At 40.0% G+C, this 22,634-nt stretch overlaps 1 protein-coding gene across 4 annotated transcripts in view; it reads left to right on the top strand.

Moving 5' to 3' along the window:
• Positions 1–22,634, top strand: part of LARGE1 (LARGE xylosyl- and glucuronyltransferase 1) — a 300,311-nt gene that overhangs the window by 147,572 nt on the left and 130,105 nt on the right. For all 4 annotated transcript variants that reach the window (XR_008235525.1, XR_008235524.1, XM_052789429.1 and 1 more), the window contains exon 5: positions 9,659–9,782. Coding sequence is in view for 2 of the 4 variants with exons in the window: in XM_052789429.1 (XP_052645389.1) it covers positions 9,659–9,782 (124 nt within the window). In the remaining 2 variants the exon portion in view is untranslated. The remainder of the gene's footprint in view (positions 1–9,658; positions 9,783–22,634) is intronic.

The raw sequence follows: 22,634 nt of genomic DNA, 5'->3' as shown, positions 1-22,634 counted from the left end.
AGTTGGTTCCTGCCTAGAACTAGCTTTTCTTACTAGGCACTAAATTGTTCACTAGAAAGGGAAGATGTTCTCAAAGAAGAGACAGAGCTTCTTACAGACATTTCTTCCATATCTTCTAGAAAACACAGGCTTCTTAAGCATCTGTTGATGCTATGGCTACATGTGCAGAGGGTTGCGCCTCAGAAATGCTCCTTTCTTGCAACTTTATCTTGTGAGTGGCAGTGGTGAAGAAGCCTGGAGAATAAACAACAAACAAACAACAAACTCAGCTGAAAATTGATTTAGGACCAATATTCCTTGCATTGGTTGCCATATGCAAACAATGTTATCTTGGAGACTAGTACGCACTTCAAAAATTATGATGATTGGAAAGATGGCTTCTTTTGGTTGCTAGGGTCTATTTAATTGTAGGAAAGAAGGATGGAGACAGGTCATGATACTGCATTAGGAGGGAATGAGTTAGGAGAGTTGGAGATGATTGGTTCAGATAGTAGATGCTTCCTGGCATCAGTAGCAAGTTCACCATCTGACTTGAGGGTCACCAGTGAAAATAGACATGGAGATGTCTCCTAACACCTAAATGTGCACCAGGGAATGCATCCTAGCTGGCATTGTCCAATAAGCCAAGCAAAACAGACATTTGAAAGGACTGCGTGTTTCCAATGGAGAAGATGTTTGCTCGTTCTGTCCTAATCTCTAAAGTTAGGCTGCTGGTCCTTCATTTGTAGGGTCACCACATTCCATCTCAAATATAGCTTTGCAAGAACAGAACGAACCTACCTGCAAACATATTGTCCAAGAGATTTTTTTTTTCCTTTTCTGAAGTTTCTGATGATCAATGTTCAACCAAACCTGATAGAGCAGGTGCAGAATGTGCCTGGAACAAGAGTGTGAGTGTATTGTATAATTGAAAGAGCTTGTGCAGAAATCTCAACTGTTATTATGTAGCCAGGCACAGTGTGGGTGCTCCTTGGGCAGCTGTACCATTACACCTCAATCCTGCCCTGCAACACCCTGAATACAATCTACTGGTTAAACAACTGGCCCCTCAAGACAACCACACTTAATATCCTCGCCTGTTCCTGCTGCATATTGCTTGGTGTTTGTTGTAAGAGCACTGATTTCAGTGAATCTGTCTGGAATTCACGGAGATGTCATGTGTTTTTATTAGCATTTGCATCTAGTTTAGTAATTAAAGTGTGTTTTAGCTGTGCATTTTGATACAAAAAGAGATACTTAAATTCCCTACTTCTGTAGGGAATCCCTACTTCTCGAATAGGAAAATTCTGAGGAAAGGAGGCCATGTCACTCTAATCATGTTCCCTCCATGCATTAACATATTTGTTATACCCCCAACTTTGAGCTAGTGTGCTAGATAAAGAGACACAAAACAGCAGGGGTGCTGGGTCATTAAGAATAAAAACTATAGGAGTTTCTATAGGTGGAGTGTGCTGTCTCTTCTCTCTTGCATGAATATACAGTAAATCCTGCATATTGAACATTTCAGCTCTCCCCAGCTCTAAAAAAGCAAGTTTCTGGTTCTAGTCATACCATATATATCGTGAGACTTACACAAGCTACTTGTTCAAACCATTTGAGAAACTATATCTGTCTTCAGGTTCCAGAGAGTGGGAAGAGGAGAGGAAAGGGATGTTGATTCCTTATAAGAACAGCATAGTTCAGAAATGCGTTTCATTCCCAATGGAAAAAGAGCTTGATTCCAGTTTTGTCTTTAAAAAACGTATACTCAAGCCACAAAATCCCAGCAGCTTTTAACACCCAGTTTAACATAAATGTCAGTCTGTTCTCAGGAGGAGACTCAGCAAAGCTGGAATAGTGCGGGGTTTGCAGAGTCTGATAAATATGCATTAGCAATGCTGCACAGAGGGAGGCTTGTAGAATGAGTACTTAGTCCTAGTCTGCAACTTTCCTGCTTTCCTCTCTTGGGCATCTAGTTCCTAATTATGACAGATTTTATAAATCTGTTGCAGGGGTAAAAAAATATTCTCTCTGAGCCAGTTTAACACAGCCAAGCTCATATTAGTGTGCCCTGAGTGCAACTTAACTTTAGTTTTTCCAAAGCAGAAGACTAAAGGCTAAAAATTAAAGTTACTGGGTCAAATGGGCAAAGCAAAATGCAAATGCTGTTTTTTTGGAAACAGTGCATACAGTAGTATGCAAAAAGTATCTGCATTTCTTTTTCAAAACTGAAGCAGTGTCCTGTGGCTAATAACTGTTCTCGAAACTTTTGCAAGTACTGGTCCAAGTTACATTGGTCATTTTCAATGTTTTACTCCATTTCTGAAAATTGTAAAGCTTAGAGTGCCACAGAAATAGCCCATGAGTTATAGTTTCATATTGCAAAGATCATCTCTGTCTCTACTTAGGTAAGTCTTAACCTGAGTAAGAACTAAAATTATTTTTAATGTACTCTTATCTTTTCCAAAGACATGCTAAACACCATGTTTCATTTGGGAACAAAGAAAGGCCAGCATTACACAATTATAACATGTTGCTGGCAGTTAGGTCAACCTGAGAATCTATGAAAAATTAACTTCTCTTTTGTGCCAGCTAATACTGGCTTTCCTCCCCCATGTTAGTCCCTCTTCTTTGGAGAAGTCATGCTTACTTCTTTAGCTGTACGCTCCATCTGTCCTACAGCAACAGTGGCATAGCAATGGTGATGGGGTTTCGTGGTGTAAACAAAACCAGTCAACTAGACAAATGCTTTCTAATATGAAGTAGCGTCTTTGCTTTAAGAAGGTTGCTTGTAACCTTGAAGTTAAGCATATGTCTAAGCATTTTTAAGATTAAGATATTAAACTGTTGTAGATTGCTGTATGAATAAGAAACTTTTTTTCTTAGAACAAGTAGAATAAGGCAAACCAAATGAAAATCTAAATTAAATAAAAAAGGATGACATGTAATTTCCAAGCAAGAGTCACAAGTCAACACTGGCTGGTTATTAAAGCTTATGTAATCTAATGGCTGTATTCCATGGAGACCACTTTGCCTTAATGGAGTTAATTCAAGAATTTAAAACCTCTGTCATTGTTTCCAACTTTTCTAACATGTGAGTCTATTTTGTGAGAGATTGTTTTGGCAAAAACTATGAAGTATGAACTGGTTTCTCTGATCCATATAGATGCATCAATAATACACACTTCTTTTTGTATTTTCTAGCAGTCCTAACAATGGAGGCATAATGGAGAAAGCAATGTTTAAAAAAAAATCTAGCCATGAAATCTCTTATTATTTCCCAAATTGCTTATATAAGTCAACACAAAACAAGATCCGTGAATGAGGCAGCTAGTGCATCTTTAAGATCTCTCCAACAGTTTGGGGAGCATTTTAATCTATCCTGGATGAGAAGGGGTATGAAAAATCTGTAATGATTTTCACATTAAAATTCTCCCCGTGTGAGAGGGATTGTCATATGGGCATTAGGAAAAAAAAAATTTCCAAGCTGCCTTTTATTATTTCTGTTTGAAGTTCTTGTAACCATTTGTTACAGATATAAAAGGTATTACCTTGTTGTGCTTCCCTTAATAAAGTATAGGTTTTGGAAATAAACCCCCTGGGCTACTGACCTTTTTATATTCTTAGAAAATAAAATTCCTCTGTTGCAGAGAGAGAACTGTGCAACCAAGCAGCTGCTTTTTGAATTGCTAACAATTGAGCTATGGAATAATAGAGAAGGGAAGAGTGAGTCTTGGTTCACTACTCCCTTTTTCAATTGTAGATTTTTGTATTTAACTCTGTGGCAGTGGCTATTAGAAAAGAATGGGCCACAAATGCTTGAGCAAGCAGATCAAAACTCTGATGAAGAATAAGAAGTTTTGAAATGTAAAAATAAGACATCATGATTAAAAAAAATAGAAATGGGTACCTCGGAATAGGCTCCTAAATTCATAGCTTGACTTTTTAAATTACTGACTTCTTTTCATTTTACTAAACTTTATAGGGCCTCAGCAATTCTGAAAATGAGAGCATTCATTTAAGCTCCTATATTTAGGCCTAAGAGCCTATATTTAAGCATCCATGCTTGAAAATCTTGGCCAGAATCCCTCTTCATTCACTTTTGAGGAAAGCAATTTAGGAAAATAAATGTGGGCTCTTTACATATGGTTTACTTTGTCAGATAGTGTTCTGATCTCAAGATAAGTGGAAATAATTTAATATATGAAGATTTGCAGTTTTCTAAATAGAACGGTTAAAACCTTGAGTTTCCACTTGATGGGAAATACCCATATTTTGAAATTATATTCTTCCGCATTAAAACATTAGCGTGTCAGCATTTTCCATGTAGCAGAAACTGTGAAAAGCTGTAGTTTCTAAAAATTCAGAAGTTTAGAGTCTTTGAGGTAAACAAGATTAAGTGATTTCTGGACCTTGGGAGAAATTCTCTGGTTGTTTCAATCCCTGCTTCTATAGTGAGGAATCTGGAAGACCTGAGGCTCAGAGTTCAAGGGCTGTCTGTTCTGAAACCTGGGACACTAGAAACCTTGACTTCCAAACATATGAATTCACAGGAATACCAGGAATTTTCCAAAACCTGTTGATTTTGTAAGATAAGTTTGTCAAAATTGTCATATATTGACCTATATTATTCCATAGTTGCATATACTGTCACCATTTACACTATACTGTGCTTTCTAGCAGTACAAGATATAACCAGTCTCTACCATGTGTGGTTCTTTCAATTCCTTGATGTGCCCAGTGGAAAATGAGTTATATGGGATAACATATACATTAAAAATAAACACAACACACAGCTGTGCTTTGAGTTGGTTAGAGAAGTTGAAGTCCAAGGAAGTCCACCTCATATTTGGAAAGAGAGAAGAGGAGGTTTGTGTTGGTCGTCACTTTCTCTGAGACTTGATTCCAGGTTCCCTTCAACCCAAGAAAGACGTCCTGCACTGAAGTCCTGAGGCTCAGGGAATCAGCAGGAACCTGCTGGGTCATCTCATTAACTCCCCTGCTGTTGCAGGAAAACACAGCATTGACATCCTTTTCATAACTTGATCTACCTTCACAACAGAAAGAAGTCAGTTTTTTCTTTAACCAAAGCATCATATTTTTCCAGTTTCATGCCATTCGACTTCCACTAGCAAACTTCAATGTCTTCAGCTGCTGATTAAACTTCTTCAAAGGCCATGTCACCCTTCCTTGTTACCCAAGCGAGGGACTCTCAAGCCTCCCTCTGGAAGGCTTGGGTATCTCCCCCTACCTTTCCCAAACTTTTTAAACTGTAGCTGCTAAATGCCTGTGAAGGATAGCTCTCCACATGGCTATCCCTTAACTTATAATAGGAGGAACACAGTTTGATTTCAGTTTTATAAGCCTCGTATCCCAAAATGTCTCTGTCCTGAAAAAGACCAGTCTGAAGAACAGAATAGCTTTCACTGACACGAAATGGTAAAGCAAAACATCTGAGTCTAATGAAATGTAGCTTTCAGTGGAATCCTTCACAATATCCTGATTGTCATCCCTAATTCTTACAGCCAGTGATTCAGTCATGTTGGCAAATAATGATGACAACCCTTTCTCATATCTTTGGAGAAAGATTTCTCATCCTACAAAAATCTCTTCTGCATTTTTTTCAATGGATGCTGGTTGATCTTTAAGCTTCTGAACTTGTTTCATAAACACGTTGAAGCAATCCATATCTTTTAGGCTTTGCATATTGCAGACACCAGAAGAGGTAAAAGATGTCATCTGTGTGTATGCTAGTACTGTTACCATCAGAAGGTCTTCCACGTTTGAGTCTGTGCTCTGTTGGCTTCTAGCACCATGCTAAACCTCACTTTTCACATAACTAAAATCTCATCTGGAGTAAAATTTTCTGTGGCTGATGCACATTTAGTTGTAGATGTCAGCGGGTCACTATTCTGTTTTGGGGATATATTTTTGTAAGTGATAATCTTCTGCTTTGCCTCTGACACATACTTTCCTTCCAGCTGAATCTTTACCATGAGGCTAACAACTCGAAAGAGATTTCTGTGTAGGAGTACAACTACTCCTTTTTTCTTTTTCCCAGTAGGAGCTGAACTGAAGAAAATGTCACCCACTTGTTCCCATTTAAGTTTCATACACTCTGGGTCATTCAGATAAGTATAAACTGCTACTGAACATCTGAGTGTCTTTGTATCAGATTTTTTCTTTTCAACTACTGTGGTTCATCTTCAAATATTTTATATCAATTCCATTTAACTAAATGATGGTTTGAAAGAAGATGTAGCTTTCTTGTTTTTAACTGATTTTTTACTCTTCTTATTCTACTTTGCAAAATATAGATCAATGACCCTGAAAAAAAGAAAAAAGAATTACTAAAGAACACCAGCTGGGAAATAGTCCTACTAGATACCAGACTCAGCCCCTGCTAAGCAGAGGGACCTGTGTGGAATGTGTGTGTTGACATTCAACACCTATTTGCCTTGAGATACTGCTTTGCCTGTACCCAAAGCCACTGGCGTTGTACTTTGTTTCTCTTGGCCTTTTCTCTGCTAATGAAATGTATTTCCTGATCACTGCTATTTCCCGATTTTTTCTTGGCGAGGTGCCCGGTTACTGCGGAATCTGCTTGAGCCAGGATGTCCTCTTCTCTCCTGCTGGGCTGGTGAAACAGATATAATTGCTGTGATCCCTTTAGCTTGGTAATGGGATGCTCAGCAGCTGGCAGCCTATGCCTTTCCCTCTCCCCTCTTCACTCCCAGGCAAGCTGGAGATTGAAAGACCTTTGTCTTTTGGGAAAGCATGTTGTGACTTAGTGGTTTGGATATTGTAAAATGCAGATCAGCTGTGGGTTTATTCCACCATTATGATTATCTCATATATAAGGCTTCTAACCAGCCCTTTTCTGCTCTTCCTGTAAGCACGGAATTTGATCCACAGTGCCCTTGAAGCCAATACAACAGCTTCACTGACATCCCCAGGTATTGGACTGGATCTTAGGTGCAGTTTTTCTAACACTGCAAAATCCAGCCATACATTGCTTCTCACAACAATCTCCTGTTTCTGCTGAGAGTGTGTTGTGATACTATGAACCATTATATGTATTTTTATGTTTTCTTGTGGACTTCGTTCAGTGAGAAACAGTATTACTCATCAAAGTAAGAAGAGTAGCATTAAAGAGAAAGGCACATATTGTTCATTAGTGTAGGAAAGGGAGAAAGAAATAACCTTCGTCTTTTGGGTTAAGCCCAAAAGTCTAATGGAAGTACATTGGCCTGAACTAACACAGATTTCCTCACTTCTTGTTCACACAGCAGAATGTAGTAGCATCGGTCATCTTCCACTTTAACCAGCATCTGAAACTACATGCTCCTCTTTCTAGATGAAAAATACCAGTTAACAAGTATGCTCAGTTACCTTTATAAATTTCACAGAAATGGGACTCCACTATTCCACCCTAGGGATCTGTGCTGGTTTTGGCTGGGATAGAGTTAAATTTCTTCACAGTAGCTAGTATGGGGCTGTGTTTTGGATTTGTGCTGGAAACAGTGTTGATAACACAGGGATGTTTTCATTCCTGCTGAGCAGTGCTTACACAGAGCCAAGGGCTTTTCTGCTCCTCAGCCCACCCCACCAGCGAGCAGGCTGGGGGGGCACAAGGAGTTGGGAGGGGACACAGCCGGGACAGCTGACCCCAGCTGACCCAAGGGAGATTTGATGCCATATGACATCGTGCTCAGTATATAAAGCTGGGGGAAGAAGAAGTAAGGGGGGGATGTTTGGAGTGATGGCATTTGTCTTCCCAAGTAATGGTTACATGTGATGGAGCCCTGCTTTCCTGGAGGTGGCTGAACACCTGCCTGCCCATGGGAAGTAGTAAATGAATTCCTTGGTTTGCTTTGCTTGCATGTGTGGCTTTTGCTTTAGCTATTAAACTGTCTTTATCTCAGCTCACGAGTTTTCTCACTTTTACCCTTCTGATACTCTCCCCCGTCCCACTGTGAGGGAGGTGAGTGAGCAGCTGCATGGTGCTTGGTTGCTGGCTGGGGTTAAACCACAACAGGATCGAAGAAAAGTTGAGCCAATGCTAAAGTTTAAATGAACCATCTGTCTTCTTAGTGGCTTTTGCTAACTCTGTCCTTCTCTGCTGACAGGGAAAGTTCCTAAGCTAGGGATAATTATGGAAGACTACAAATCGCGACTAACTTCCACTAGCAGGTTTTCATACTCCTACCACAGAAGTTGAGTAAAGATCAGACTTTGTTGCTTATTGTCCCTCAAAGTGAGAAGCAAGGTTAAAGGAGTTAAATTTGTAATCTCCAAGTTCACATTACTATAGAAAAATGCATACACTTTGTCAAACCTTGCCACTTTTGTTGATACTGGCTTCACTCATCTTGTTTTGAAGCTTTTCACTTAGCCCAAGTCCTCTAACTACAGAGATGAACCCAAATCTGGTGGTTTGAAGTAAAATATTTTCTTTCTTCCTGCATTTCTTCAACCCTCCCTCCCTCTTAGGAACAAGGTTGTGGGGAGATTGACAATCTCCGTTCTATTCACTATGCCAGTAGCTAGAAGGCACTCACCCAAAACATCTAATTTTGGGTTCCCATAGGACAGCTGTTGATACCCTGTCCTGGTTTCAGCTGGGATAGAGTTAACTGTCTTCCTAGTAGCTGGTACAGTGCTATGTTTTGAGTTCAGTATGCGAAGAATGTCGATAACACTGATGTTTTCAGTTGTTGCTCAGTACTGTTTAGACTAATGTCAAGGATTTTTCAGCTTCTCATGCCCAGCCAGTGAGAAAGCTGGAGGGGCACAAGAAGTTGGCACAGGACACAGCCAGGGCACCTGACCCAAACTGGCCAACGGGGTATTCCATACCATGTGACGTCCCATCTAGTATAGGAACGGGGAAGTGGGGGCAGGGATTCGCCGCTCGGGGACTGGCGGGGTGTCGGTCGGCGGGTGGTGAGCAATTGCACTGCGCATCATTTGTACATTCCAATCCTTTCATTATTGCTGTTGTCATTTTATTAGTGTTATCATTATCATTATTAGTTTCTTCTTTTTCTGTTCTATTAGACCGTTCTTATCTCAACCCACGGGTTTTGCTTCTTTTCCTGATTTTCTCCCCCATCCCACTGGGTGGGGGGGAGCGAGTGATCGGCTGCGTGGTGTTTAGCTGCTGGCTGGGGTTAAACCACGACATACCCCAAGTTTGCTTTGTAGAAGAGATGCGTGTAAACTCAACGGTCCTGGAATTTCACCTCATTCAAATGATTATTTTTTAACCTTCCCTTCACCCCTACTTCTCCTCAGACAACTGTTCTTGCCACAAAGATAAATTAGCAGGTTGACCTAGAAACTGAAAGCAATCAGTTTCACAGCTCAAGTCCCCAAAGGGGGATTAACTTGGCCTTCTTCTAAGGAGCCGGTAGAAGGGACCAGATCCTTGGCTGTTATAAATCATCATGTTCCACTGAAGTCAAAGGAGCTGTATTTACTTACAACCACCCAGAAACTGATCCAGTATTTCTATTATTGTCATGTTTATTCAAATTGTGTCTCAACATTTTGGCCACAGAGCAGGACTCCACTGAACATGCTGTACACCTTACCTTGAGACCTTAGACAAAGATAAAGCTTTGTAAGGGAATTAGAAACCTTTGAACTAATGCATTTCTCTCCCTTCTCATATCAGGCGAAACCCACTCCACTTCCACCTCATCGCAGATGCAATTGCCAAACAGATCCTGGCAACTCTGTTCCAGACATGGATGGTCCCTGCTGTGCGCATAGACTTCTATGATGCAGATGAGCTCAAGGTAAAGAAAGACAAACAAATGTTACTCTTACACTTGTGGTTTCATGTCATCTCTTTTTTGTTCATCTCTCTGGATTGGTGCCTTGTGGGAGAACTGCTGGCTAAAATATTCTCCCTGGCTAAAACTAATTCTAACCCACATGATCGTAACACCAGTAACACTTAACTAGAAGATACTAAATGGCTAAAATCAGTGCAGTTTCTCTGCTAATGGAGTATGTTGTTTAGCAGCTTAGAATTTTACCTGCTATCAAGAGGATTCTGGCTGCCTAGGTTGAATTGCATCTGATCACATTATGTTTTGCTAAGGATACTTCTTTCTAGTAGCAGTGGTGGAATCTTAAGTATCTTGTTCAATAAGCCCAAGTCTGTTACTGGAAACACTCAACTTCCCTGCATGCCTTAAGCATGGGTGTGTAACACTAAGTACACACACTCCGACGAGGTATCAGTATTGGATCTTGAAATAGCTACCTTTTTTTATCTGGATGCCCTTTCAAAAGGAATGAATATGAAGAAAGGAGAGTTCCAAGGGGAAAAAAAAATCACATACTCAAAGCATAAAGTAATTATCTTTTCATAGTTAGAAAGTTTAAATTAGATCAGGGAGGCACAGCATTGAGTTTGAGCTGCACGTTTTTTAGCTGTGGAGTTAGAATGAAGCATTCAGATTTTAGCATTTAGAGTTGATGGCAATAATTTGTATGACATATCAGACTGTTCTGAACAGCACCCTGAAACAAGTAAAAAACAAAATTTAGCAAATTGCTGTGCTAATTAAGAGGTAAATTCAAAGCATACCATGTTGTAGAATCTTGAGTACAAAAAGTTGTAGAAAGAGATGGAAAAGGGAAAAAATGTTCCTTGAGAAAAATATTTTTTCTAGCTGTTTTTATTGTTTTATTGGTCCATTTACATGAAGCCATAAGCTGATATTAACCTAATTAGCTAGAGATCTCCCTTCTGTTCTTTATCGCTTCATAGCAAGGAGGAGGTTTGTTGTAAATCTTGTACATGTCTATATTACATGTGCTTTTCTGCAAATTGTAGGGTTTTACAGTGCTTAATTAGCCTCTCAGCTGGGCAAGACAGACCTCTTAGTGTTTTCCTTCTGGTCATTTGGGTGTGATCCAATCTAGTTAAGTAAATAATAACCAAGAGAGCTTACTTCAGTGATCCCCAACTTGCTGATTTATAGGCCAAACAACACGCAGATATGAGGCTACAGAGCAAAGCCTTGTTTTGTCCCTCCCTCCTCAGTGAGCTTTAATTTTTACATGGCTGGTGACCTAAAGCAACACTGGACTGTCTTGCATGGAACCCATAGGCTTTAGGTTGGGGACCACTTTCTTACTGGATGAAGGTATTGATACATAAATACATCTATCCAGGTCTGCCAGTCTTGCTCGGAGCTCATCGTACTGCGTGCCAAGCAATTTCCCTGATTTCAGTAGCCAAAAAACCCAGTATATAGTACTCAGCATAGGTGAATGTGACAGACACTGCCAAAGGACAGCAAAGAGTTGTAAATATAAATGGAGTTTTAAAAAGCCAGGTATGATGCTGGCTCACATCCAGATCATTCTCAAGTTTTAGCAAAGACGACAGAGGAGCTGTTTACAGACAGCTGTAGGAGCTCATCTCATTTGTTTCCTACATAGCCTCTAGAGAGGATTTAATGATTGTTTTGGGTTCATGTACTTCACCTGTACTCTTGGGAGCTATATTATGCTGTCCAGTGTTAGGAAAACATAGAGGTGATGCTGGAATGTTTACTAGAAAGTCTACTTTTATCCGAAGTGATCTATGAATCCAGTGTTACAGTACATACTATGTTTCAGTTTTAATGACCCTCCATAGTTCTTTTTTAAACCTGTAATCAATACCAATTGCTGACATTTAAAAGGGTTTAGACTGAACAATAGCTTGAGAATTTTATGCTTAGCTTTCATTCACCAATGCTTCATTGTTTTGGAACACATTTTAGCTGCTACAGAAAACATTTCATTTCAAGTTTGTTTTTTTCCCTTTGGATATGTATGAGCTTCCAGCCTCTTACTTCGAATGCAGCAGGAGCTGGCAAGTTAACTTAAGCCCTTAAGTCCTGGGAAAAGCCCTGCTTCTGCTCCTGTTCCTGCTCAAACAGTGGAAGGGAGCCCATAATGTTAGATCTTCCATAAATAGTATGGACGCTTTTTTGTTTTCAAGTAGCTATTTAGAATTCAGGCAACAGTTTCCACTAGAGTATTAATTTTTTAAAAGGCAGAATTTGGAGACTAAAATATTTGGCAATGTTTCTTAACATATCCTGCAGGTCTTAAAATACTTGCTGTTTAGCTTAGAGTTAGAGCAACCGGTGTCCTGAAGGAAGGTGTAGAAAATAAGGCTCTGCAGTAGGTGGTGTTTTCTCTCAGGTTTTAGAGGAGAACTGTATGCTTTGCAAGAAAGGGAAGACAAGACACCACTGATTATCCCAGAATTTCTAGGGCCAGCAAACCAACATACCTACTTTGCTGCTGTGAATTAAGCATGTCAGATGTTCCTTTTAAAATTTAGAGAAGACTTATTTTTCCTTTTGCAAGGTTGTCACAGCTGTTCATGTTCATCCTGCACCACAAATAGCCCACACTCATTCTCTCCCTACAGGCAGGTGCTACCAAACTAACACCAGCCTGCTTGGAAGAGGGATGGAGCACAGGAAAGGATGGGCAGAGAGAGGTTTATCTTTGCTTGAGGCACATGATAGGGGATGGGGGGGAAGAGGAGGAGACTTGGCTGTGGAGCTGAGCCAAGATAACTGCTTTTCCAGGAGAAGGGTCAGACACAGTTGAGATGGGAGCTTGCTGGATGTATTCTTTTAAACAGCTAGTTTGATGATTTTAACAGCCAGTTCTACTAAGATACTTGTAACCTCCTCCAACATAACTTGGCCTGTCTCCTCATTGCCTTGCCAATAACCACAAGGGAGATCTGTGCTTAAAAGTTCTCCCTCAACTTAGATGCTGTTCAGATTGTGAACTGTACTGCAAGTGCAACTCTCTCCCATTAACTAAACTTGCTACATGCAGGTACTAATCAGCAATAAGCATCCTTGAAGTGGGCAGCTGATAATGGTGCCAGTAATTGACCTGTTACATAGCTGCAGGCTTCATTCTTGTTCTACTCACTATGGCCCACACATAACTCTTCCAAATTTATGTGGTCACATATGGCTGTGCCTACAAACTGGAAAGTTACTTGCAATGTAGTTTCACTTTATATGATCACATTAGTCGTATTATTCAGCTTCGGTCCTAATGCAGTAGATGTAGCTATTACAGCAATGCATCCCACAAAATAACTGGAAACTGAAAATTGCTTTCTTTGAACATTAAATAAAAGAAAAAAACATACCCGTGAAACATTGATCTAAAAGACCCATTATAGCTGTGGCTTGCAAATATCAGGCTGCAGGATATTGTGGTTTTTTCAGTTCAGTCTTACATGAAGAAACTCCAGATCTAACTATTGAAGATGTGCAACACGAGCACTTAGCTTCTACACTTCATTATTCAACTTGGAATCTCATGTCAGTTCACTCACAAGGAAGTATAGGAATTAAACCCATTGTGATCTGCATTGGCCCAGAGCAGAAGGAGCAGCTGATAAAGCAGTACTGTATGTGTGATATGTGGAATACAGATGAGATGAGTTTGTTTTCCCAGATGTTGCCTGACAGACTGCTGACAACATCAGGTGAACTGAGGGAAGCAGAAGGTAGAATGAGCAGTTGCCGGCTCTGCTGTGTGTAAATCTTGGTGGCCCAGATAAATGTAGTCTCTTCACCACTGGTAAAGCAGAAAAGCCATGTCCTTTAAATAGTTCAGCCCACAAACATGCTGCAATTGATCGGTGAACTTGAAGGTAGGGATGATGAATACGTTTTTGCGGTAGCTGAGCATTTGACCTGAAAGTGAAATGTGAAAAGCTCCATACTTTGCTGCATATATGGACAATATTCCAGCTTTTACTGTTCCCAGAAACAGCAGACCACAAATCTCACTACCAGTGCTGCCTTAGGTGATTTCATATCAGAAATGTTGATGTAGTCTGCACGCTCAGTCAAAATCAGTGGTGTGATCCAGAGAGCAAAACTAAGCTGGGATAATGTGTGGCATAAGTATCACCTAACTTTAGGCATTTACTTAAGCATGAGATGAGTCACTCCTTAGCCACTTCCATCTGAACTGTGAAGGCAGTTCACTAGGTCAGACGTTGACATCATTTGGTCAGATAGATGGGCAAGGGCTATGAGATTTAAGCAGAAAAATGAAGTTTAATTCTTTAATTATAGTTGTAGTATGGCTGGGTCTCAGGGCTGTGCCTGTGTGCACTCCCACTTAAGTTACTAATTCCCAAAGTGGTCCGGGAACTCCCAGGCTAGTCGTCTGCGTAGATGAGATAAAGGCCTGGTTTGAGACAGCAGACCAAGTTGAAACTAGGTGGCTGACTGAACTACTGGCCATCTGCACAAAAGGTATTTGGCAGATGGTTACAGGAGCTGTCCCAGTGGGAATTTCAGACAGTTCTTGAGATATCCCAGGCAGTCCCTGCTGTGCCTAGACCAATTTGTATGCTTAAATGTGTTGATTAATATCCTGGGTGGAGAATCTGGTTGTCCCAGAGATTCCCAGACAGTTCCTGCTGCAAAGTTAATCAATCATACAAGGGTAAGACAATCAATAGAAACAGTTTCTACATGCGTAGAAATGATCATGTAGGACAGTCTTTTGTACATACTTAAGATAGTTAGGAAATGTTTTGTATGTAGGTTAAGGTAATCTATAGTGATGGATTATGCATGTCTTGCAGTGGTCATGTAGGACCACAGGCCAGCTGGATTATAAAAATTGGACAGAACTGTGTTTCAGGGAGTCTCACCCAATCCAACTAAGATGCCCCTGCAAGGAGCCTTACCATGGAGACTCCCTTCACCATCCAGACAGCAACCGAGTGTCCTGTTTGACAAATTGTATTGTCCATGCAAGTTACCCTAAGCCAATATCCCAATAATGCTAGCTCATTTAAAGTATACTCTGTTTGTAAGTGTCTGTGCAACAAATGACACCAAAAGCAAATCAAATGCCATGAAATTTTTTGCTACCAGTGGAAGCTTTTCCAATGAATGATAGCATTGGTCAGGCTGTATGTATCGTACATTGCCATATACCAATTTTGGAACCATGTTCAAACAAATACTTCCAACAGAACTGCAGATACCACCTGCTGAAGATGGGAGAGAGGGACCTGCTTGTCAATTGGGAAGATGAGAGATGATATTTGATGAACAGATTATTAGCCTAGTGTTAGTCACATCAACTGCAGGGCGTAACAATGATAGCAGTGTTGATAAAGCCTTGAACAACAAAACTGGCCAGGCTTCTCAACATTCCATCTTCCTGGTCAAGCAGTTCCGCTGGATGTTGCAGAAGCAGCCATCCATAACAATTTATTTTCACAGGACTAGTGACTGGCTACTAACTATCATGGATTATAATGGTTAGACTATATTTGCATTGCACTGCATGCAGATTATATAATGTTCAAGGGCAGTGCATGATTATCTGTTTAGTTCACTGTATGCCTCAGAGGCAGACTTGCAAAGTTATAATGCAGACATACATTATTTTCCTTCCTTTTTTCCCACTTCATATGCAAGATCTAATTGCTATTAATGCAATACAGGATGTGAAACACAGCATCTGTTTATGTTTACATTCATTTACACAGTGTTAGATTTTCAATTAAAGTGTTTCTACAGCACCTGGTTTTGGTCAAATACTGTCACATGTTATGGTGGGCTTGCAGTGCTCCTGCATTTCACCAGCCTTTTGTCTTTTTGTAAAACGGCCTACTGCACATCAGTGAAATAATAGGCAAAGACTGCTCTTTCTTCCTGCTCTTTCCCTTTCTCTTTTAAAGAATGATTTTTTTTAAAAGAAAAATGAAAATTTAAGAATTTGAAAACCAAAGTCTATAATCAAAACATTGTACAGATTTTCATAACTTGCATAGCTTAGCTTTTGACTTGAATTTCCACATTATAATTGAGATTTTGTATATTTGCTAATGAACATATTGAACACTAGAGATGTGAAGTCTCAGGTGATAAAATATGCTTGTGGTTGTGACACAATGCTACCATGCTAAGAACAGGGTCTTTTATCCATGGTTTTCAGTACAGATGACTGGACATTAACAGACAAGGTTTTGTAAGCCAAGATATTTTCCTTCAGACTGCTTGGGAGGAAATGAGTATCCACCAAGAAACAGATAGCAATTCAAACTCCCCAGCACAGTGGAACCTTTGTGAAGTGGTCAGAATCTATCCGTGCAGCCTAAGTAGCCTAAGCAGTACTTCCTCTGCCCTCCCGGTCCCTCTTCTGCACAAAAAAAGCCGTGCAACATTACAAATTATTATTAGATGTGTTTTCCGTTATTATTCGGGCCTAGAGTATGAAAAAAGTAATTTTACGTAAAATCACACTGAGTCTTAAATTTCTGCCTATTCAAAACAGGCGGTGATGAAAGAAGTGCTGTGGAAATTGGTGAGGCTGGTCAGAAATTGGTCATGAGAATGGGACTCGTGGTGCCGTTGCTGATCTGCTTAGTGACATCTAGCTTTCATGAGCAGCCTCACCTCTGACGTTGTCTGTGGAAGGAGGCAAGATACCGAAGGTGGACTAGCTTTTTGGAGATTTTTGTGTAATTTCTCCTTGGATTTACAAATGTTGTCAGTTAATTTAAGATTTGGAACTGTAAGAATTTGGTATACTGGGATGAAGCCCAGCATGATGCAGGAAGGTGCAGTATTTCCTAGGCATCTTTCAAGGGTCCCAGTCTGCCTACTGTGTTATATTGTGCAGTGCTTCTACTGCACAACTGGCTATTCCAAAGGAAAGCCTCATGCCTGGCTTTATAAACCCCTTACACTTTCCTACTGTTGCTGGTGTTTTGGAAGCATTGGCATTCTTTGTTAATTTTATAACTTATCTCTAACTGTTGTGGACTTCTCTGTAGCTCCACCTTTTTCTTGATTCTAAGGAAAAGCAGTACAGTCAGTATGTACTACCTCCAATGAAAAGCCAGGGTAATTGCTCTTTGTAACATATGCGAAGTAAGGAATAAGGAGCCAACTCTCCTCCTCTGACATCACCCACATTTTTATCATAGTAGCTGACTGTGACATTTCAATAGCAAGGATTCCTGTTTGGCATTCAACTTCTTCAACATCACTCTTATTGCAGCAACATGTGCTGCACCTCCAGGGAAGGCTTTTTTAGCAGAGAATGAGAAAAAGATGAATAAAAGATTTTCCAAAAATTATTCAGTTTGACAAAAGTTATCCAGTGTGCCCTGGAAACAAAGAAGTTAAAAACACGCATTATCTTGAACTGACTGCTGCAACTATTGTTTGTGCTGTGTATCCGCATTACAGCAACTACTTTCTCAGAACTTCTATCATCCATCCATGAGAAATGAAAGCATTTTGCTGTCCTAACCTTGGACATATGGAAATTATTTAACACTTTGATCTGCATAAGGGTTATAGGTTGTATATCCCCTGTACTTGCTGGGGAGAGTTAATGGTCATCCTGTGCTCCAGCACAATATCTTTTCTTGGCTGTAACAGATAAAAAGCTGGGAAGACACATAATGACTCTGGTCTTACATCTTAATGGCTTTTCACTTGCTCACAAGGACACCTCCCTGTCGTAGGGCATTTGATTACTGATAGAAGAACAGCAGTGACCTGTTCAAGACATTCCTATTCAGGATTGGTATTGATGTGAGCATCTTATAAAAATGTTTAGTGATCCTCATGTTTAGATTTACAAAGCAGTGAAGTATATATATTTCTGTGTCCGATTGATAAGCTGAAAAAAGATAGCAGGCTGGAAGGACTCCAAGAATATCCTTGTTCACCACCAGGGAGCTGGAATTGTTAGAATTCATCATTTGTAAAGTACTTGGCATTAGCTTGTTTCTGAGAAGCAACTGGAATTCAGGGAAGTGTTGCATGATAGTTCAGATATGAGCTCCTTCCCACCAAGTGGTCCAGCAGGCAGTGTAGGCAGAAAGTATTCTGAAGGGCTTGGGCTGAAATGGTCATTCTTGTGGTAAAAAATGATGTTCATCTTAGCTGGGCACACCTCTTTGTATGACACTTTTTCACAGCAGTGGAAATTACAAGCCATGCTGTGCATCTGACATAGCATGAGCACACAGTGAAGCGAAGTCACTCTTCTCAAAGGTCTTCTGAAACCATCTCAGCCTGGGTAAGGGCATTCAGGCTGATTGGGAGTTTGAGTACCTGCTTTTTTATCTGATGGTCCTTAGGGTGAAACTACAAGATTACATGGAATTAGGGTGACAGCGGTAGCCTTAGCCCTCACACCAAAAGTTTCAAGTCTAAGAGATACATGCCTGCTACATGGACACTTCCTTTAAACACCACTCATGCAAATTCACTCTTATCTGAAGTATTTGACCAATATTTAAGCAGAACCTAGGCAAGAAGCTACACGGGTGTGATGAACATCAGGTTCAATATTTCTTGCTTTGGAGGAGCCCAGCTTTCCCAATAATGTCTTTATTTTCTTCAGATTGTTTTTCTATTTAGTGCTGCATTGTTTGAGAGACATCTCTTTCTAGTAACAAAGAAAAATAATACTTTTTTTCCCGCTTTTGCATTCAGTGCTTCTTATACTAGGTTATTGTTAGTATTGCTTGTTCATAATCGTAATACACTTTATCCTTTATTATCCTTTTTATCCCAGATGTGTTCCTGGAGCTTTTTAGTCCCCAGGAGTTTTGATCTAGTATAATACTTACCATTGGAGAAAAGAATGCTGCTTCATCTAATTTTTGTTCTCTTGAAGCAATAATTGCAATACAAGAAGTTCCCACTCACCTGGCCTCCAACCCTGCAGGATGGAGGATGATTTGTTTTCCTGCAAATTCTTCACTTTTGCTGAAAATAAGACAACTAGTAATTCTTTATGGGATATGGCATTTATTCCACCAGCTGGATGTGTGTTCCACCCACTAATGGCCTCTTTCTTGCTGCAGCATTTTCAGCTGTTGAAGTTTCACCACTCTTGCTCTGAAGGTAGAAACAGTAGAAGTTTAGGTCTGGAGAGAGAAGGTTTTACTGGTGAGATGCCGGATAGTAGCTAGTGATTTTGTCCTAAATATAAGAATGAATCCTTCTTTCTTGTTTGTATTTGCTGTGTTTTGACTTCATACTAGGATGTTAGAGGTCTGGTGGAAGCTGCGTTCCCACATCCTTTCCACAAATCATCATCTTCTGCAACTCTGGCTGTTGCATTGAAGTACATTCTGTTTTGTATTAGATACAAACAGATGAGATCTTTCAGTCTTAAAAGAGTGAGAAGTCCTTCCCTCACCATTTTTGGGTTTTGGTTGGGGATTTTTTTGCACATGATAACTAATGTTTTAGACTGCAGTAACCTGCCAGGCATCACTTGGTTAGTAATAGTCATTGTAACTGTTCTGCTACCTTCTTTCATCATCCTTAAAAAAAGGACTCTTGCACAAAATCCAGTAGGGAAAAAAATCCCACTTCAGGTACACTTTTGTCACTGAGCTGAGGCTATTGTCTATCCAACATAACGTGTTTATGCAGGAGATGGTATTGCTTTTCATTCTGGACAGTGCGTCTTCATGACACCTGTTTAATATCCTGACATCGTGCAAAATACAGATTGGATGCCTCTGGACTTTGACCCCAAGAGCTGCATGGAAATTTGCCAGAACATATAATGGCTGCAGCTAATGTGCATGTATTTGCATAGTTACTAAAATTAAAAAGCTGGCAATGATAATATTTTCATGGATTTGTATCTTCCCTGGTGGATTAGTGTAAAGAGCTTGTTGATTGAGTTCAGTAGCAATTAAACCGTGCAATTGATCTTTCTTATCTTTCCATACAGGTGAAGCGAGAAGGGCAGCCATGAGTTGCTTTTGACCACTGGCCAAATTCTAGGCAGACCTACCTGTCAGTCAGCTTTTAGCAGAAAGCTCTGGCTTCCTGCCATTTTATCTAGTCCAGCTTGTGTGTCTCTTTTCACTCATTCACTGACAGGAAGGTAAAAAAAAAAAAAAAAGCTTATCTTCTAGGGAAGACTTGCACTTTTGCTTCTGCTGGAGAGGTAGGACTGGGAGGCTGGTGTTTGGTTTATTCTCAGTGAGGTCTCCCAGGATGCTCTGACTCTTGTAGGTCCTCCACCCTTGACTGCCGCACTGAAAACAGCTGGAGTTGACGCCGAAGGCCCCAAAGGAACAAGAAACAGCACTAAATGAGACTGCACAGACTTTTCTATTCTGCAGTCTCATCTTGCACAAATGAACAGAGAAAAACAAAAGAGGGCATTCAGCATTTTAGAGATAGCAAGAAACAGTGGAGAAAATTAAGAATGTCTCAAATGAGAGTAAAGAAAAGGACTCAGAGCCAAATGGAAACTGGCCGTTTGAGTTTGGTGGGGCTAAGCAAGGAAGGAGGAATGGAAACCTTGTGGAGGAAACCCAGCCAAAGACCTAAGGGGAGGGAGATAATCCTCAAAGATCCCAGGAGGTGAATTACTTTTTGGCCATTTCTTTTCTGAAGAAGCTGTATGGCTGAATGTCTTGTTACCTAAATGGTAGAGACAAAAAAATATCCATTTTACTTTATATAACAGTCTGTAGTTTCATCCGTATAAAGCATGCTGGTTCCAAGCACGGAGCATGGCTTAACTCTTGGCACCCTCAATTAATTTTGTTATTAAGGAAGCTGTTTTGAAGAAGCATTCTTAAATGAGGTTTTTCCCACTTGTCTGCCCTTTGTGTATATGTGTGTATTGGTGAAAGATTCGGAAAGAAAGAAAAAAAAAGAAAAACAAGCATCAGCATCAGTCAGACTGTGTTACAGACTTTGCTACAGAGATGAGAATTAATTTGCAGTTATTCTCCTTTGCTGTATGCTGATTTGGGAGGTTTTGTTTGTTCTGCCTTTTTAATACCTAATCTTCCTTTCCAGTTGTGGCTTGCTCCATGGTTTCTGCATTTGCTCTACATTATTCAGGACCCAGAGGTTCAGATAATCATCCATTTCTGTCTCAACCTTTTTGCTCACTGCTGTTTGTATCCAGACTTGTTGCATGTATGTGTGGAAGATATCATCTGTTCATAAAGCGAGAGATGAGGCAGAATTCTGTTAAAGTCACCAGTGCTTCTGTGATGAGTAAGAACAACAGCAGCAAAGGCCAGCAGAAATAGAAAAGTAATTTTAGCAAAAATATATACATTCCCATCTCCTTACAGTTGTTTCTCAGTGTGAATTATTATTATTTCTTTAAATACTCAGGCACCAGAATCTAGAAAAGTTACCTGTTATGGGGGGGGAAATATCAGTATAATCGAAACCCGTGAATCACCTAGGAAAAAATTAAATTCAAGGTTGAAGTTACAAGTTATCCAGCAAACATTAACAGAAGAGTCTGTTTTCGTTTAAATAAGGCTCTTCTGTTAATGTTTGCTGGATACCTGACAAGGATGGAGCAAAGGCAGTGATTTTCTGAAAGTGAGATGCAAGGAGGTTCCTTTTGGCATTCCTCCTGAGGAAGCTATTACAGGTGACAGTCACCTTCTTCCTCCCAGGCTCTTTGGTTACTTGAAATTGGTCTCTCACTTTTGATTCTTTTTTTTATTATTATCCGTAAAAAAGAAATACAGTGTGCTAAAGACGGGCATGAATGTTACCCATATTTAAAAGCTAACTTGCTATTCCCCTCCTTTCTCAATGATTCAGTTAAGCCAATCTCAACAACAAGATATTGATACTGCTTTCCTGGAAGCAAGAGAGTGAGAAAGGGGTCAGCCAGATGTCCCTGCAAAGAGTTTAGATGTTGTGAGGCATGGTCAATGTGAAATGGGAAAAATTATCCTGAAACTAACCCTGATCTGTGCTAGTGCTGCTAGAATTGTGACTCAATTGTCATGAATGTGGAAAGAGGCATGGCAAAAATTCATAGTAGGATGAAGTTCTCCATGTGTGAAATTAAAAAACAGTGATGAGAAAAACTGTGCATCAAGGAAAGTTCCTGTCCTGTGCCAGCAATACGACACTGTTTGTTTTCCCCCTCTTTTTATGCTTTGTGTTGCAAAAAAACTTAGTAATATGATCATCATTAAAATAGTGACAGTATTTTCCTCTGGTTTAGAAATGACGTGAAAGCCAGCAGTTCTGTTAGCTTTGTCTTAAATAAAGGTCGCATGATTTAAAAAAAATCAACTATCTTGCTACTTCTAGTGTTCACAGAAGCAGCAAAGCACTAAAAAAGTAATGAAAAAGCTGTGAAAACTAGTTATCAACTGTGTCTAGGAAGTTATTTATCTAATCTGAGGAAATAACAATTTTTATTGTTATCTGATTCACACATCAGAATTTCCAGGGCTGTTTCCCATGCCTGAGACATTTGTAAGGGCTGCCTGAAGCCAGCAGCTACCAAAGAATTTGGCTGGTCTTCATTCACAGAGATCCCTCCAGCTGTAAATTCTTATATCATGTAGATTGCACTGCTTTTCAGATCAGTGTCAGATACAATTCAGAACAATTCAGCTACAATTTGTGCAGATCTACAACACTCTTTATGATTGTGCTGTGGCATGGTAGTTTAGTTTTATTTTACTTTGCTTGCTTTTTTTTTAAGATCCTGAAGTTAGTTTATCACCCGACTGATAGAATCTTCAGGAAGATAGTGCCTATATTGAAGTTGGTGAGAGCAAGTAGATGCCGAATACTTTTGGAAAT

Source organism: Harpia harpyja, chromosome 6, assembly GCF_026419915.1.
Source record: "Harpia harpyja isolate bHarHar1 chromosome 6, bHarHar1 primary haplotype, whole genome shotgun sequence".
Classification (NCBI taxonomy): Eukaryota; Metazoa; Chordata; class Aves; order Accipitriformes; family Accipitridae; genus Harpia; species Harpia harpyja.
This window is presented reverse-complemented; position numbering and strand designations above follow the sequence as displayed.